General features: G+C 36.0%; 1 protein-coding gene across 1 annotated transcript in view; it reads right to left on the bottom strand.

Annotated features, from left to right (window-relative positions):
* Positions 1 to 14,808, bottom strand: part of LOC149784906 (uncharacterized) — a 56,055-nt gene that overhangs the window by 27,508 nt on the left and 13,739 nt on the right. The window contains exons 2-6 of the mRNA XM_089978502.1: positions 12,668 to 14,499; positions 6,576 to 6,723; positions 5,870 to 6,056; positions 2,770 to 2,863; positions 580 to 735 (exon numbers count right to left, since the gene is read on the bottom strand). Coding sequence (XP_089834628.1) covers positions 580 to 735; positions 2,770 to 2,863; positions 5,870 to 6,056; positions 6,576 to 6,723; positions 12,668 to 14,499 — 2,417 coding nt within the window. The remainder of the gene's footprint in view (positions 1 to 579; positions 736 to 2,769; positions 2,864 to 5,869; positions 6,057 to 6,575; positions 6,724 to 12,667; positions 14,500 to 14,808) is intronic.

Below are 14,808 nucleotides of genomic sequence, written 5' to 3'. Positions count from 1 at the left end.
ATTTTATCTTGTCCCTGAGTGATCAATTATGTACAGGTTTGACTGCGTATTACTTAAAATATTGCTTTACAATATCTGGATAACTTCCAGCCTGTAGGACACACGGTACTAATTATACGGAAGAACTGTGAACCAGTCTAGAAATGGGTGAAGAAATAATAGAGTATTTACAGGTTTGGTGGTCCATAATTGGTTAATAATGAAAATTAAAATTTTAGGAAAAATATCTTTTGAGAGCTTATCCTATATGTAATGTAAAAAAAATATTGACAAATTTCTACTGATGCAATTTTAGCATTTTTACAGGCTTGACTCAGGAGTACTCAATACTGAAAGTAGCACCTGATTCATTTGGTGCAGAATCAATAACACGTGTTTCATGCACACGTATGTAAACAAATTGCCGCGGGTCATATGGTGTTCTCCACAGATAAGCTTGCACCAAGGTTTGATGTGCACAAAAAATTATAGGTGTCATTATCAGCACCCATAAATTTTAAGTTATTGAATTTTGAATATGACAGTATTTCCATATGTTTACCATTGGAGTGGAATTAGTACCGTGAGTCCTGTATTTACCTTGGAGAGAAGAGGGCCCCATCTCCACACGGAGCTGTAGAAATATAGAGGTGAAATTTGATGCCATCTCTGATTCTCAGTTTGCCTGTGGGTCCCATCTCAAACATCTGACTAGGTTTACTGGGGTCATACTGCAGAAGGTGCTTATAAAAAAACCTACAAAGGATAACAGATGAAACATTGGTAGGTGTTTTATTAGTTACCACATTTGTTAGTCAACCAGTATGGAATGATACAGAATCAATAGGAAACTTAGCAGATAAGGCACTTGTAATGAAGCCAGGTAAGCTTCCTAATGACTGATTCATACCATACTTAGTCACTAACAAACCCAGCAACATTTTAACCTCACCTCAACCATAACATCCGATCATTACATTGTTTTCATATCTTTTCATTGTTCAGGCAAGCTTGAGAATCCTTTAGTCACTTCATAATGACATGATGTCATTCATGAAGTCACAATGACAATGATGATGTATTTTTCCTACTAACCAGATATGGTCTCTGACTAATTTTTTTTTTTTTTTTCATTGGTCACAGTGAGTCACCAGAAGCCCAACTGTCCGCTGAGATTCACTGCAAAGTCATGAACAGCCGAATGTGTCAAAAATTTTTGCAACTTCTTTAATGATGAGAGGGACTCGGTTTCTGAAGGAAGACACTTGCTGGAACACATATTTTACCATTTAGTGTAGTGTGACAGTTTATAGTGATGTCTAGTACTGGGGCATGCTAATGATGAGCGCCAGGTGAGGCAGCTGCTAGTACCATTTTTACAAGTCTTTTTTACAAGTCTTTGGTTTGACTCTGCAGGGATTCAAACCTGAGACCTCCTACATCCAAGACAGATGCTCTAACCACTAGGCTATCAGAGCGGTCAGAAAAAAATAAAGAAAAGTAAAGTTATTACAGAAGCAATGGTAGATAACAGGTGAACACTTCTGTTAAACAAGACCAAAATCTGGAACAAAAAATTCACCAAGTGGAGCTTTTTTCAGGTGAACCAAGCATGAAAACATGTCTGTGTTTATGGCCATTTGCATGCTTGATATTCATTTCAATAAATCTGCAGCTACTTTCCAGCAATTTTCTTTGTAATTCTGAAATTATGCATGTCCCTCAGATATGGAGGCCCTGGGAAACACAGTGTGTGTCCCCTAGATTTTGAGGCCAGGGGGATACAGAGTGTGTGCCTCAGATTTTGAGGTCAGGGGAACAGTGTGTGCCTCAGATTTGGAACCCATGGGCAACACAATTTGTGTCATTCAGATTTTGAGGTCATGGGTGACACCATGTGCTTCCCTCAGATTTTGAGGCCAGAGGGGCACAGTGTGTGTGCCTTAGATTTGGAGGCCATGGGGTCACAATGATTCTGAGGATATGGGGGCACAGTGTGTCCCTCAGATTCTGAGGCCAAGGGGACACAATATCCAATGCTTGTTGAATCCTAAGTGCAACACTACTGAGTTCTATACCTGTCAGCCACCCTAAGTTGGTCATTTTCTCACGGTCCTCATGCTTTTCTTCAGCACGATATGGCCAATTATGTGTCGTAACAGCCACACGATATGGCCAATTATGTGTCGTAACAGCCACACGATATGGCCAATTATGTGTCGTAACAGCCACACGATATGGCCAATTATGTGTTGTAACAGCCACACGATATGGCCAATTATGTGTCGTAACAGCCACACGATATGGCCAATTATGTGTCGTAACAGCCACACGATATGGCCAATTATCTGTCGTAACAGCCACACAATATGGCCAATTATGTGTCACAACAGCCACACGATATGGCCAATTATGTGTCACAACAGCCATATGATATGGCCAATTATGTGTCACAACAGCCATACGATATGGCCAATTATGTGTCACAATAGCCACACGATATGGCCAATTATGTGTCACAACAGCCATTAAAACCAACCATCCAACCAACTAATAACATTTGCTAACACAAAGGCCACCTCATAAAGTACAAGTTATTGACAGTTACTAAAGTTGCTATAAAGTTTTGCACAATGGACACAAAGTTACTTAAGTTAAATGATCTACAACTGTTTGAGAATTGCCTACAAATACGAAGTGATTACAGATGCAGGGGATAGTAAAACTGTTCTTTAATTCACAGAGATGAGCTTAAAAAAAAAACACAAAGTCAAAAATATTTCAGCCTACCTTAACAATCCCCTTCTTGTAATTATTTCAGCATGTGAGTCATTTACAGTGTTACCCTCCAAACTTAGCTGTGGTCCTGTAATGCAGCGATTTCCTGAAAAAGGAAGAAAACACTTAAATTTGCTATCAAAAATTGGGTAAATACTAGTAACCTAAGGGGAATACGATATACTGTCAGTGTTAAACTATTACAGACAAACCGTTATTTAAAGTATCACCAACAGGCAAGGTTGTACTGGCATTTAAAAATTAAAATGTTACAAAAAACTGAAGCATTGGCATTTAGTTGTTGTTGCATCGTATCCCTCTTGATGTTAGAGATCCACTACATGCGAAGTACCTGAACTAAAGTTGCGTGCCTCATTTTGCATTTATTCTTATCAGTTTTAATACTGAGAAACAAATTAATTCAGATCGTCTGAATCAATCTCATTCATCTTTTTTCCCCCCTCCTTACATGCATAGCTTGATCTTTAAATAACAGTCCTGAAAATATCTGATAGCCTGATGCCACTCTAACTTTAGATCAGACCTCTCCAGTATTTTAAGTGAAGTGCCCACTGGCCTTGTGGAAAAGAAAGTCTAATTTGCCTTAGAAAGCTTTGACCATGCTGACGAAATGTGTAATTTTATACTCAGTTTTTGGAAAGACTAGTGAATTTGTAATATTTATCCCCATGTATGCCACTTACTGTTATCAAGATCATCTACTTCTATCAAAAGCTGTAAACAAAGTGAAGCATGTTACCTATGAATGAGGAATAGATTGCCTGGTTTACCTATAATTAGTGTTCACTTGACTTTTAACATACACATGCTTCTACAGGTGCTAAGCCTGGTTTAACTGTAATTAGTGTGTACTTGACTTTTACACAGGCATCTACAGGTGCCAGGACAAAAAGAGTTATTATGGCTGTCTACCAGACATACCATTTTATTGCTGAAATTTACTGCTTTTCAAAATGAATAATTTTCGTTTGTTTTAAAAGCTGGAAAAAAGAAAAAATATTCCTCCTCAAGTCATTGCAACTGTTGCAATGACAGTGCAATGATGCATGTCTGAGTATTTGGATTAAGGCTAACATTTGTACATAACAAGCTCTTAATTGATTACATTACTGTTGTAACCTGGAGAGTTTAGGCCAAATGTGGTATTTTTTTCTTCAGGTGTTTAAGTAATAATGGTAACAAAGGTGGTGCATGGTGGCTTTTGATACTTGGACTAAGAATCAGCTGTCCTCTGGCAGTGGTGAGATAAAAAGGAAAGGCCAACCAAGAAATGATTTTGGCAGAAACAGCTGAGAAAGTACTGCAACACTGGTAAATCATATTAAGTGGTATCTATGAACAACATCAAAAGCGTAAAGAGAAACTGTATAAAGCAAAAAACACTTCAGCTGCTAATGAACAACAACACTTCTGATTCAACAAGTAAGGAGGACACTGACAGAACAACTGCTGATTCAACAAGTAAGGAGGACACTGACAGAGCAATTGCATGATAGATGACATCAGGACCTGAAGCAAAACATTGAATTATGTGAAACATCAAGATCTGAATAAAGACACAAGTCAGTTTAACGTGATTATCCTAATTTCTTTTCATATTTAAAGTATAGTGATTGCAACATTCTGTGACAAATAACAGTTAAAAGAATGGCTCTCTTTTGGGTACATGGAACTGGAGTCTGGGTTTGTGGACACTGACTCAGGGGATGTGTTTTTATTAAAGTCAGAGCTCTGGCCTTTGTCTGAATTTTTTTTTCATGAGCACAGACAGTTGAGAGGCACCAGTGAAGATTTTAAAAGGACAGAGTGGTATTCGTTCAGTTCACATTTTATTGTTCAACAAATCTTAAAACTGAAATAAGCCAGTAACTTAGAAAGATGAGTATGATAGATATCCAATTAGTTTCCAAACAAAATATAATGAAAGATTAAAAGATTTTAAGCTCAATCTGCTGCAAGTTCTTCCATCAAGATCCAAGTGAATATTTATTACTCCTGAAACAAAACTACTCAATCCAGAAAAGCAAGTATATCTATGAAAGTTTCTGCAAGTTGATCTTTCCTTGCATTGTTACAAAATTAATTTCAGAAATAAAGATAAAATACAGTACAGTGTAGTATCCCCAATGTCAAGATAAAATACAGTACAGTGTATTATCCCCAATGTCAAGATAAAATACAGTACAGTGTATTATCCCCAATGTCAAGATAAAATACAGTACAGTGTAGTATCTCCAATGTCAAGATATTTTGTTGTTGTTGTTGTTGTAGGGTTTAACGCCATTTTTCAGCACGCAATAGGCTATACATGGCGGCCAGTATTAATGGTGGAGGAAGAACCCGGGAAAACCCCAGAAAGAACCACCGACCCACGAGAAGCTACTGGCAAGCTTTCTCACATACCCACATTAGCCGAATCCGAGACTCGAACCCACGCAGACAGTGGTGAGATGGCAGTGATCCGTAACGGAGAGCACTTTAGACCACTCGGCCACTTGGGGCCCCCAAGATATTTTGTGAGCTATCACTTAAACAATGGGGTGAACAGGTTAACAAGGTCGGTTGGTAAGGCCACTGTTTGTCATGCAGGAAAATGCAGTCAAATTTCTGCAACAGGATTGAAATTTTGTAATTTTCTTCATAATTTTAATCCAAACCTAAAGACAGCTTTAATTTTCCAATGAAACTTTAACCACTTGTAAGCTGACTTGTACATTGGGATATTCATACCTAACTCATAGGTGTAAGTTTAGTCCTTATTCTTTTAAATGAATTGTAATATACTGCTTCACATCATGAAAATGATAAAATATTGTTTTAAATTTAGTGAAAAATTTATGGACATCACTAAGAAATTCATGGAAAAGTTGAAAAAGGTTAATCTCTTTTCATCATGCTATTTCCATGGAAACTCGGATAAAAATACAAAATTTATGTTTGAAATTAATTAAAACCACATAATAAATGTAATACAGATCACAAGAAGAAATCTACAAAGGGAGGGGACACTCTTAATTCAGAATAGTGTTTTAAAACAAGCTAAATTAGCTAAAATTATATTCCCAATAAAACCATGTGCTTGTTGTAGTACCTGATCCAAGGCTGATCAGAATCCCCATGTCATCAGGTGACCTGGTCATTACCATGCCAGCAATCACTTTTCGTCCAGCAAAGTTCTCTGCAATACTGGCTATAAGCTTGTTAAATCCCTGGTGGGTGAGTGCAGCAACCCTGTCAAAGTGGGTCATTTTGGACAGAGAAACACTTAGCTTCGTTGTCTGTTTGAAGAAAAAAATGTTCATTTTGTTCAAGCAAAGACTTGATATTGCTCTCTCACTTACTCTCTCCCTCTCTCCATCTTTCATGCTCTGCATATTTAAATATACAATGGTTTCAAGATTCGCTCAAACAAACTAGCAATATGCTAGAACTAGACATTTTTTTACATTCCCACAATCTGCATACTTACTGGATTATTTTCTTAGCAATGGACTTAACAGTAAGTCCCTCTGGTAGAAGCAGTCACCGCTGGTAGAACCTTCAGTTTTCAGCTTCTAGTTCTGGACTCGCAGGTCTTAAAATCTAGTCAACAAATTTACACCGATCGTAATCTCAGTTTGAGATATATTGTCCTGACCCATGTCTTAAAAATCTGATAGAAAACTCTCAGTTACAAAACAAGAACCTACAGTCTTCTATAAACTAGAATTCTAATTTGTTTCTTTTTTTAAAAATGTGGCATGGATTGCAGTTTTCATCTTGTGACTTCAATTCTAGTGAAGGATTAATGGTCTTACCACTGCCGTGTTCTGGTTAGTCTGACACTGGTCCTCTGCATTCAACGTTCTTAAAGCCAAATCTGCAGCCTCCATGCGCCCATCTTTCTTGTTGCTGCAGGTGATCGAGGGAAATTGACGATCTCCCACAAATGCCGCCATTATGAACCTACAGAAATGTTTTATATAATAATAATAATCCAAACTTCTGCATCTATTCAATTACAGTATGGACTTGAGTCAATACAATGTAAGAATGACAAGTAAAATAAAACCTGTCATAGTGGGACATCTCTGTACAAGGGCACCTGCTCATAACTGAAAATATTTTAACCTGCCTCCCTTTCTTCCTAATTTCATTTAAGTATTCACTACATAATGGATAGCTCTTAAAAATGACAAAAGAAAAGAGAATTCCTTGAATGTCAGGTATGGACAGGTTTCTCCAAACATGTAGCAGTCATAATGATTCTATACTGTGGTCAACTTCTGTAATTATAGTCTACCTAATCTGGTATATGTGCTCAAAGTATTGAGAATACTGATCACATGGATGATTAGCATAGTATGGTACACTGGACAGGATCAAACAGATGAATATAAACTGTGAGAGATTGATAATAATTTTCCTTTCAAAAGCCAATGTTGTTGTAACTACTTATATTCTGAACTGTAAATGTTTTATTTCTTTTCTCCTCTTTTTCTTACTAGAAAATTATTTATGAAATTCATAAAATATTTTGAGCAAATAATTAAGCAAATTACCTTTATGAGAATTTTATGCTTAAATGATTCTGTACTAAGTAGTACAGAGAAGCAGTCAAATTTTTCAAGGTAAACACCAACAAGTCTGATCATTTCTGCTGAGGACCAGAATTTGCATTATGTCCCTTTACATTGCTTCACTGCCTTTGCTGGCTTTCCAGGCCACAAGAGGCAAATATTGAAAGTGCCTCATTATTAGAAACATAAACTATTCTTATTAACAGAGAAAGCATGCTATAATCTTTGGAGGACTTAAAAAATGTTAATCATTTAGATTTTAAAATCACATCTAAAAACCATCAACCTATGAATATAAATATTCAAACCACATTTTATTTATCTACATCAAGTAGCTTTTACTTAATCACAATAACAAAGCTATTTGTCAAAAATGAGTATAAAAATTAAAAATGGCTGAAACTGCCAGACAATCTAATCCAGCAGGGACAGAAAAAAAACACTTCTTATATCCTTGGGGCAATTTAATTTTAGCTTTGGGTAACAAAGTGTTTCTGCCACAATCACATACTGACACCACCCAGCCATTTAATAATATGATGGTTATGGTTTATGAGACACCTGATTTCTATCATTGAAAAATCAACTATGGGTCTATTTGTTTTCTTACGTAAAACAACAACTACTATGGTAGAGTTATACGTCAGTTTCTTCACTTTGTGGGTTTTAACAGCACTTTTAACATATTAGTATCAAGCCGAGGAAATTGGAGCAAAGTGTCTTTACGCCATGTCTTAATTTTCACAATAAGATCTAATATATACATGCATAATAATCCACTTCCCACCATCACTCAGTAGTTCGAGATCAAGCAATCCAAATATTAAGCTCGCTGTAGAAGTCATGCTTACTCTATGTGAGTGTGCCCACATGCATGTGCGTGCGCTCATCATGTTCCACCCTGTCACATAATCCTGACACTGGCCCACCAGACCTATCACTAACCTCTTAATGCTAAGCGCCAAGCAAGGCAGCTATTAGTACCATTTTTCTGAAGTCTTTGGTATGACTTGGCCAGAGTTCAAACCCACGACTTCCCATTGTATGTTAAGTGTAGCTTTTCTTTTCTTACAAGATGCAACATAATGTGAAAGAAGATAATTTAAGCCATAACTTGCAGAACATGGGGAATTATCTGCCATAACAGGAATTAAAAACAAATAATGTATAAAAAGTCATATAAAATATAAAATAAACATATGGCATGAAAAATGAAACATTTATGGCATGTGTCTAATAATTACAGCAAAAAAATCATATAAAAACAGTAAAAGTATTATCTTGTAAATTATCAGCAATACAAACAATATACATGGAAAGATCTGGATATATATATATATATATATATAACAATTATTTTGGCAGCCATATTGGATGTATGACTGGCACCATTTTCATTTAGGACCAACATGGTGTCAAAAGAAATCTATTGGTGAAAACCCCATGTTGATATAGCCAACCATTTGGCGAGGAATAAGGATAATTATATTTCAAAGATGGCTGCTAGGGTGGCCCAAGTGGACATGACAAGTCTTTTTGTGAATACCATGTCAATATGACTTTATGTCCAAGTAGAGATGTGATAACAGATTTTCAAGATGGCGTCCATGATATCGGATATTAGATCTTTACCATTGTTACTTAGGGCCAGCAAGACCTAATATGAACTCTTTTAGTGAAAATACCATGCTCATACAACTATCGATGCAAAAGAAGCAAAAACAAGATTTTCAAGATGGATGATACGGTGGCCATAATGGATGTTAGATTTCATTTAGGACCAACTAGACATAATAAATAAATATTTTTGTGAGAAACCTATGTTGATATGACCATCCATTCAGAAGGTGAAGTAATAAAAATTGTTCAAGATAACTACCATGTCAGCCATAATGGATGTCGGGCTGGCACCATTTTTTATTTAGCACCAGCTAGACATTATGAGAAGTCTTTTAGTGACAACCATATTTTGATATGACCCTTCCATTAAGAAAGAGGAGAAATAACAAGATTTACAAGATGGTGACCATACTGGATGTCATATCCACACCATTTTCAATTCGGAGCAACTAGATATCAAAACATGTATTTTTATGAAACCCATATTATAATGACCATTCAAGAGGAGTAGAAATAACAAGATTTTCAAGATGGCTGCCATGGTGGCCATATTTGGCATCAGATCAGCACCATTTTAATTTAGATCAATTAGACATCTTAAGAAGTCCTGTAGTGAAAATTCAATGTTGATATGACCATCCATTCAGGTGGAGTAGAGATTCTCAAGATGGCCACTATGGTGGCCATATTGGATAAGCGAGCTGCACCATTTTCATCTAGAACCAACTAGGCCTGCCAACCCTGATGAGACTGTCTCAGTAAGGCAGTTGATTTTTTCCCATAAGTTTGACCAGTTTTCAGTAAGGTGTAACAAAATATCATAAACTGCTATTGTAAAATAGGAAAACATATTTAAAAGTTTGGTATTTGAAACATGCAGTGACAGTAAACATTATGTTCAACTAAATGGTTTGTAAAGCAAATGTATACCTTATTTACCACTAGTACATTTGCAGAAATGTCAGTTCCAAAACCTATGCAGCTCAAAGGCTTGGTGCTATTTCTCAATTTGACTTAAGTATTGTTTTTGTTTTTTCCATTTCACATGCTGATGGAAATCATATCTCCCACCATGAAACATACTCAAATTGACATGTGATACCCAATAAACATAACTGTGTCCCTTTCTGTTTTTATTCACAAGAATTTGAATATTCCTTTTTATTATTTGTGTTGATTATCAATACTTTTTAAGAGGCTTAATTAATTTCCATTTCATCTTCAACATGCATTGCTTGCTGTACGCCATTTTTAAAAATTCTATAATCAACAGTCTAATCATGCAGATGTTTCGCATGAAAAAGTATGTGCAATTTAAAGCATCTGAGGTACTGATGTAAAGTTACTCTGGTTCTCTGACTAATTCCACTATTTCTCATGAAAACCTGATCCAAAACAAACACGAATAAACCAATTACCCCGATTTTTCAGCAACGATCATTTTTCTGTAGTTTTTGCTTTTATTCCTTAAGTCCATATTTTATGGGTCATTTTCACATGACTTACGGAAAATCAAAGAGTTGGCAGGTCTAAAATGTGTGTGTAAAGTTACATGACAATCCTCAAAGTAGTTTAGGAGGAGTAGCAATAACAAACCTGTGCCAATATATGGACGACTGACAACAGACTGACAACAGACTGACAACAGACCATCCTATAAGCTTTCATGATATATGACCAGTACAGCTCAACATTACTAAAGTAAATCTATAAAGAAACTGTAATATCATACTTTGACCAAAACAATTGACAGCTGAGATCATAGCATCCATAGTTTTGTATAAAAAAATGACAAATTTTTTTAACAAAAGAACAAAATACATACATACATACATACATACGTACGTACATACCATATAGTTATTTGCAACATATTTAACCTTTGTTTTGCATGAAATATCAAAATCCTAAGCTACAACCGTGTGATGTCTCTATTTTCTGGCATGCTGACCTTCCAGTGACCAATACTACAAGTGGATTAGAAATAATGCTCACCCCAGAAAAGGCACATAACTGAAAGACATTTCAAACTATCGCTGTTATAGATTCATCTGCCTATGTATGACCCTTTGTCAGGCATAGTAACTAGAGCTGCTTTTTCCACAATTTCTACTTCAGAGGAATTTGTATGTTCATTACATCCTGCATCGTCAGCAGAGCCGACCTTACAAACATTTGAAACACTTGGACTGATAAAAGTATTTTTCAGCTTGTCCTTTCATCGCATTCAATGTTCTGTCATATATCAGTCACAAGAACTAGTCCCACTATTTGCTGTTGAAAATGGATTAAAATTTTCCTATCAATCACCTCTATTTCTCTTATATATGATGGTAAATGTTAAGATAACTCTATTTGCTTTATTGATCTTTACTTTCCGACTGCATTTTTACTTTATTTAAAACAAAGCCACAATGGTATTTATTGTCATAACAATCTGAAACAATTAAAGTGAGGATTCTGTTTAATGCTGGACAGAATGCATCCTACTACAGATGGCACTGTATGCCTCAATCTGTTTTGATGGTAGAAGTGCAAAGCCAGGGTTGGGAAGCAATTACGACCGATGCTTGTGGAAGCCTGTCATTTTTCATGTAAAGATTTTCCATGCTAAACTTTTTTGTTTTTCAAATAAGGGACTTGAGATAATTCACATGTACAGTTGTGAAGTTAAATCTAAGCAAAATAATAAAGTTTATTTCATAACTATAAATGTCCAAAATGAGTATTTTACAGTTAGTCAAAATATCATTACCATCTGATATGTCTGGAATATATATGGGTTTCCGGAGGCTTGATATGTGTGTTTTTGTCGTTAAAAAAAACTGATATCCAAATTAAGATTGATTTTATAACTTTGAAGTCGATTCCTTTACATTAAAGTTTGAGTTCCTTTGTGCTCTAAGTGCACATTGAAAAACTAACAAATCATTAATTTGTAAACTTCTGGTGTTGATTAAACCAAACAATTTTTATATCATTTAATGGCCAATTAAGTAATAGACTGATCAGACATCTGGCAGCCAAGTTTTGATTTACTTTTGAGTAATCATTTTTACTTTAACTGCAGAATGGAATTTCTGATTCAACAGGTGGATAACTTTGTTAGACAACCATATTTTACAGTTTGGTTGTCTGGTGGGCAATCATACTTTTCAAAAAAACTGTCATGCATATCAGGTCATCTACATATGGATACAAATATGCTGTATTTGTTAACATTGATCATTTCTCACATAAAATCACAAACAAGCTAGGGACAGACAGGTACAGGTTAAGATGCAGGGGCATACTAGTATATTAAAATCGTGCCTTCTAGATAACACTAAATTGGAAGAATACAGTACAAACAAGTTATACTGATCATTTTCCAACCATTCCAATATAGCTATTAACACTAACTACACTGTATAATATCCAGGGCATAACAGGCAGATTCTACTGTGCTGTGATGTGCATTGACTTTACATGATTTACGACCCACTAATTAGCTATTTGCTATAAATCTTTAATGACTTGTAATCTACTGTTCAAGACAATCCACAAGCTGTTCAAGCAAATCCCATTTGTGGCTGCGAAGTTGAGTGTAATTTACATATGGTGAGTTTAATACAGCAAGTAACCAAACTACACTCAACTTCACCCTACCCCCAAACAAGTGTAACATGTTCTATCCACTTTGTGTGTAATTTAATCTTACTGACACTTACACTGGTCGGTGAGAAGCACCTCGCTGACTTAGAACTTCTATCCTGGCAACTGTATGTCTTGACTGAGCATACTCCATAAGAGCACTCACCGGGTTTTTGTTCAACGCTTTGAAAAAATCATCACTCAAACCAATACCTGCATCTGGGCCTGATAGAGTCCGGTATGACTGCAGAGGAAAAGGTGGCGAAAGGTTTAAAGACAAAGGCAGAGATGAAAATTTAGAGGATTTCTGTTCCATCTGGGAAGTTGGCAGAAAAGGTAATGACTGTGGAGCTGCTAATTGATGACTTATGTCAGTTTGTTTTCTTATCAATTCTAGTGGAGGTGGTGGAAGTCTGAAGGGAGATGAAGATACATTGTTTGGAATACTTAATGATCCCTGAACAGAGTTCACTGATGTGGCATTCAAAATTGAGAATGATGAACCTGAAGAAAAGTCAGTCTGATTTACTTTTGAAGGATCAAGAGCAGTATTTGCAGAAGTTGAAGAAGTTTTTAATTTAAAAGCTTTCATCAACTGTGTCATTGGTGATGAGCTGGTGGTTGGTTGAGTTGACGTTATTTTAAAAGGTTGTGCTTGGTGAACACTGACTGAAACTAACTCTGTGGTTGGTACATTTGGTAAACAAGCAGGTCCTGAAACATAATGACCTTTAGACTGCAATAATGCATGGGGGGATGGAGGTGGTCCCTTGAAAAGTGTACTCCTAACTGGTGGCTTATCTGGAACTTTTACTATAGAGCTGATTCCTGTTTTACTCTTAATGTACTTCTCTCCTGCCGGTGTCAATGTCCACACGGGTTCTACAAAGTCTACATATCTGTCATTTTTTTTGAGGTCATGTAGAATGGATTCAATTCTCTCCTTCCTCAAACCTAACTTGTCCACTAATACAAATAAAGCTGCTGAACATAATGGGCAAGATGCAAGAGACTGCATAACTCTGTCAGATTCAGAGAGATCCAAATCTTGTGAAACTTGTCTAACTTTCAGAGAATACTGATCTGCAGACTGACCACTAATATTTGAACTATTTGGTCCATCTCTACTATTGTCATTCCCAGCTACAGCTGAATTTTTTAAATACTCATCAAACATTTCAATATTCTTAGTGTCATATGGAGTGCTAATATTTCTTTTTGTGCTCTTGTCTTCAACTTCATATTCTGTTTCCAAATCTTGGCAATCTATCACAGGAAGAGAATTTGGAGTCATGTTTGGCAAAATAATATCAGCCATGTCATTATAGTCTGTGTCTGTATCTGCATCGGCTACATCACATGATATATTTAGACTGGTACTCATTTCACTTAGAGGATCTTCTGATTCCTCTTCTACTTCCACAAGATGACTACTAGACTGTCGTGCAAGTGAATCCATAAAATGTGACGAATCAATGGGATGACTGGAAACAGCATGATCACTCTGTAATGTAGGATTGTGGCTCACATCCAAAGTTTCATCATCATTACTCAAGGATATATTTGACATGCATAAAAAACTATCAATACTTCCAGAGTCTGAGATGTTGGATGCTGGTGAATCAACAAATTCAAATCCCTCCAGTCTAGCCTGTGGTATTCTAGAAAGTGTCTCCTCCAAGAACTCTGGCTTGGAAGCCAAAGTTTTAAGGGACCATGTTGGTGGATTATCTAACTCTTTATTGATAATATTTCTAGACTGCATAAAATACAAGGTTGGATTGATAACACTAGCATTGCGAAATCCCAAACCTTTGACGATATCTTTGGTTTGCACAGGATTTTGATTCTCTGACAAATATTCATAGATCTTTCTTATGGTATCCTTGTTCAACTTCGCTCCCGAATCCTGGAATAAATTGAAATGTTAAAATAAAAATGTCAGTCTTCATGGAAAGCAAAATGAAACAGCTGAGACAATTTATCAGAATGGGAAAAAGTGGACAAAACCGTGATGTGTACTCGAATTTTAAGAATAATTTAAAAACAATAACGTTTGTTTTATATTACATATCAGCGAGTGGTTTAATTTCAAGGATTTTGAGGATAGTTGGAGATGTCTGAAATCTAGTTCAATCATTCAATATTTTTAATTTACAACTTCAAAGATAAATATTAGTTTGAAGTTTCTTTTCTGTTTTTGTTTCCTTGCCACTTA

Source organism: Sinohyriopsis cumingii, chromosome 13 (genome assembly GCF_028554795.1).
Source record: "Sinohyriopsis cumingii isolate HCF-2022 chromosome 13, ASM2855479v2, whole genome shotgun sequence".
Classification (NCBI taxonomy): Eukaryota; Metazoa; Mollusca; class Bivalvia; order Unionida; family Unionidae; genus Sinohyriopsis; species Sinohyriopsis cumingii.
This window is presented reverse-complemented; position numbering and strand designations above follow the sequence as displayed.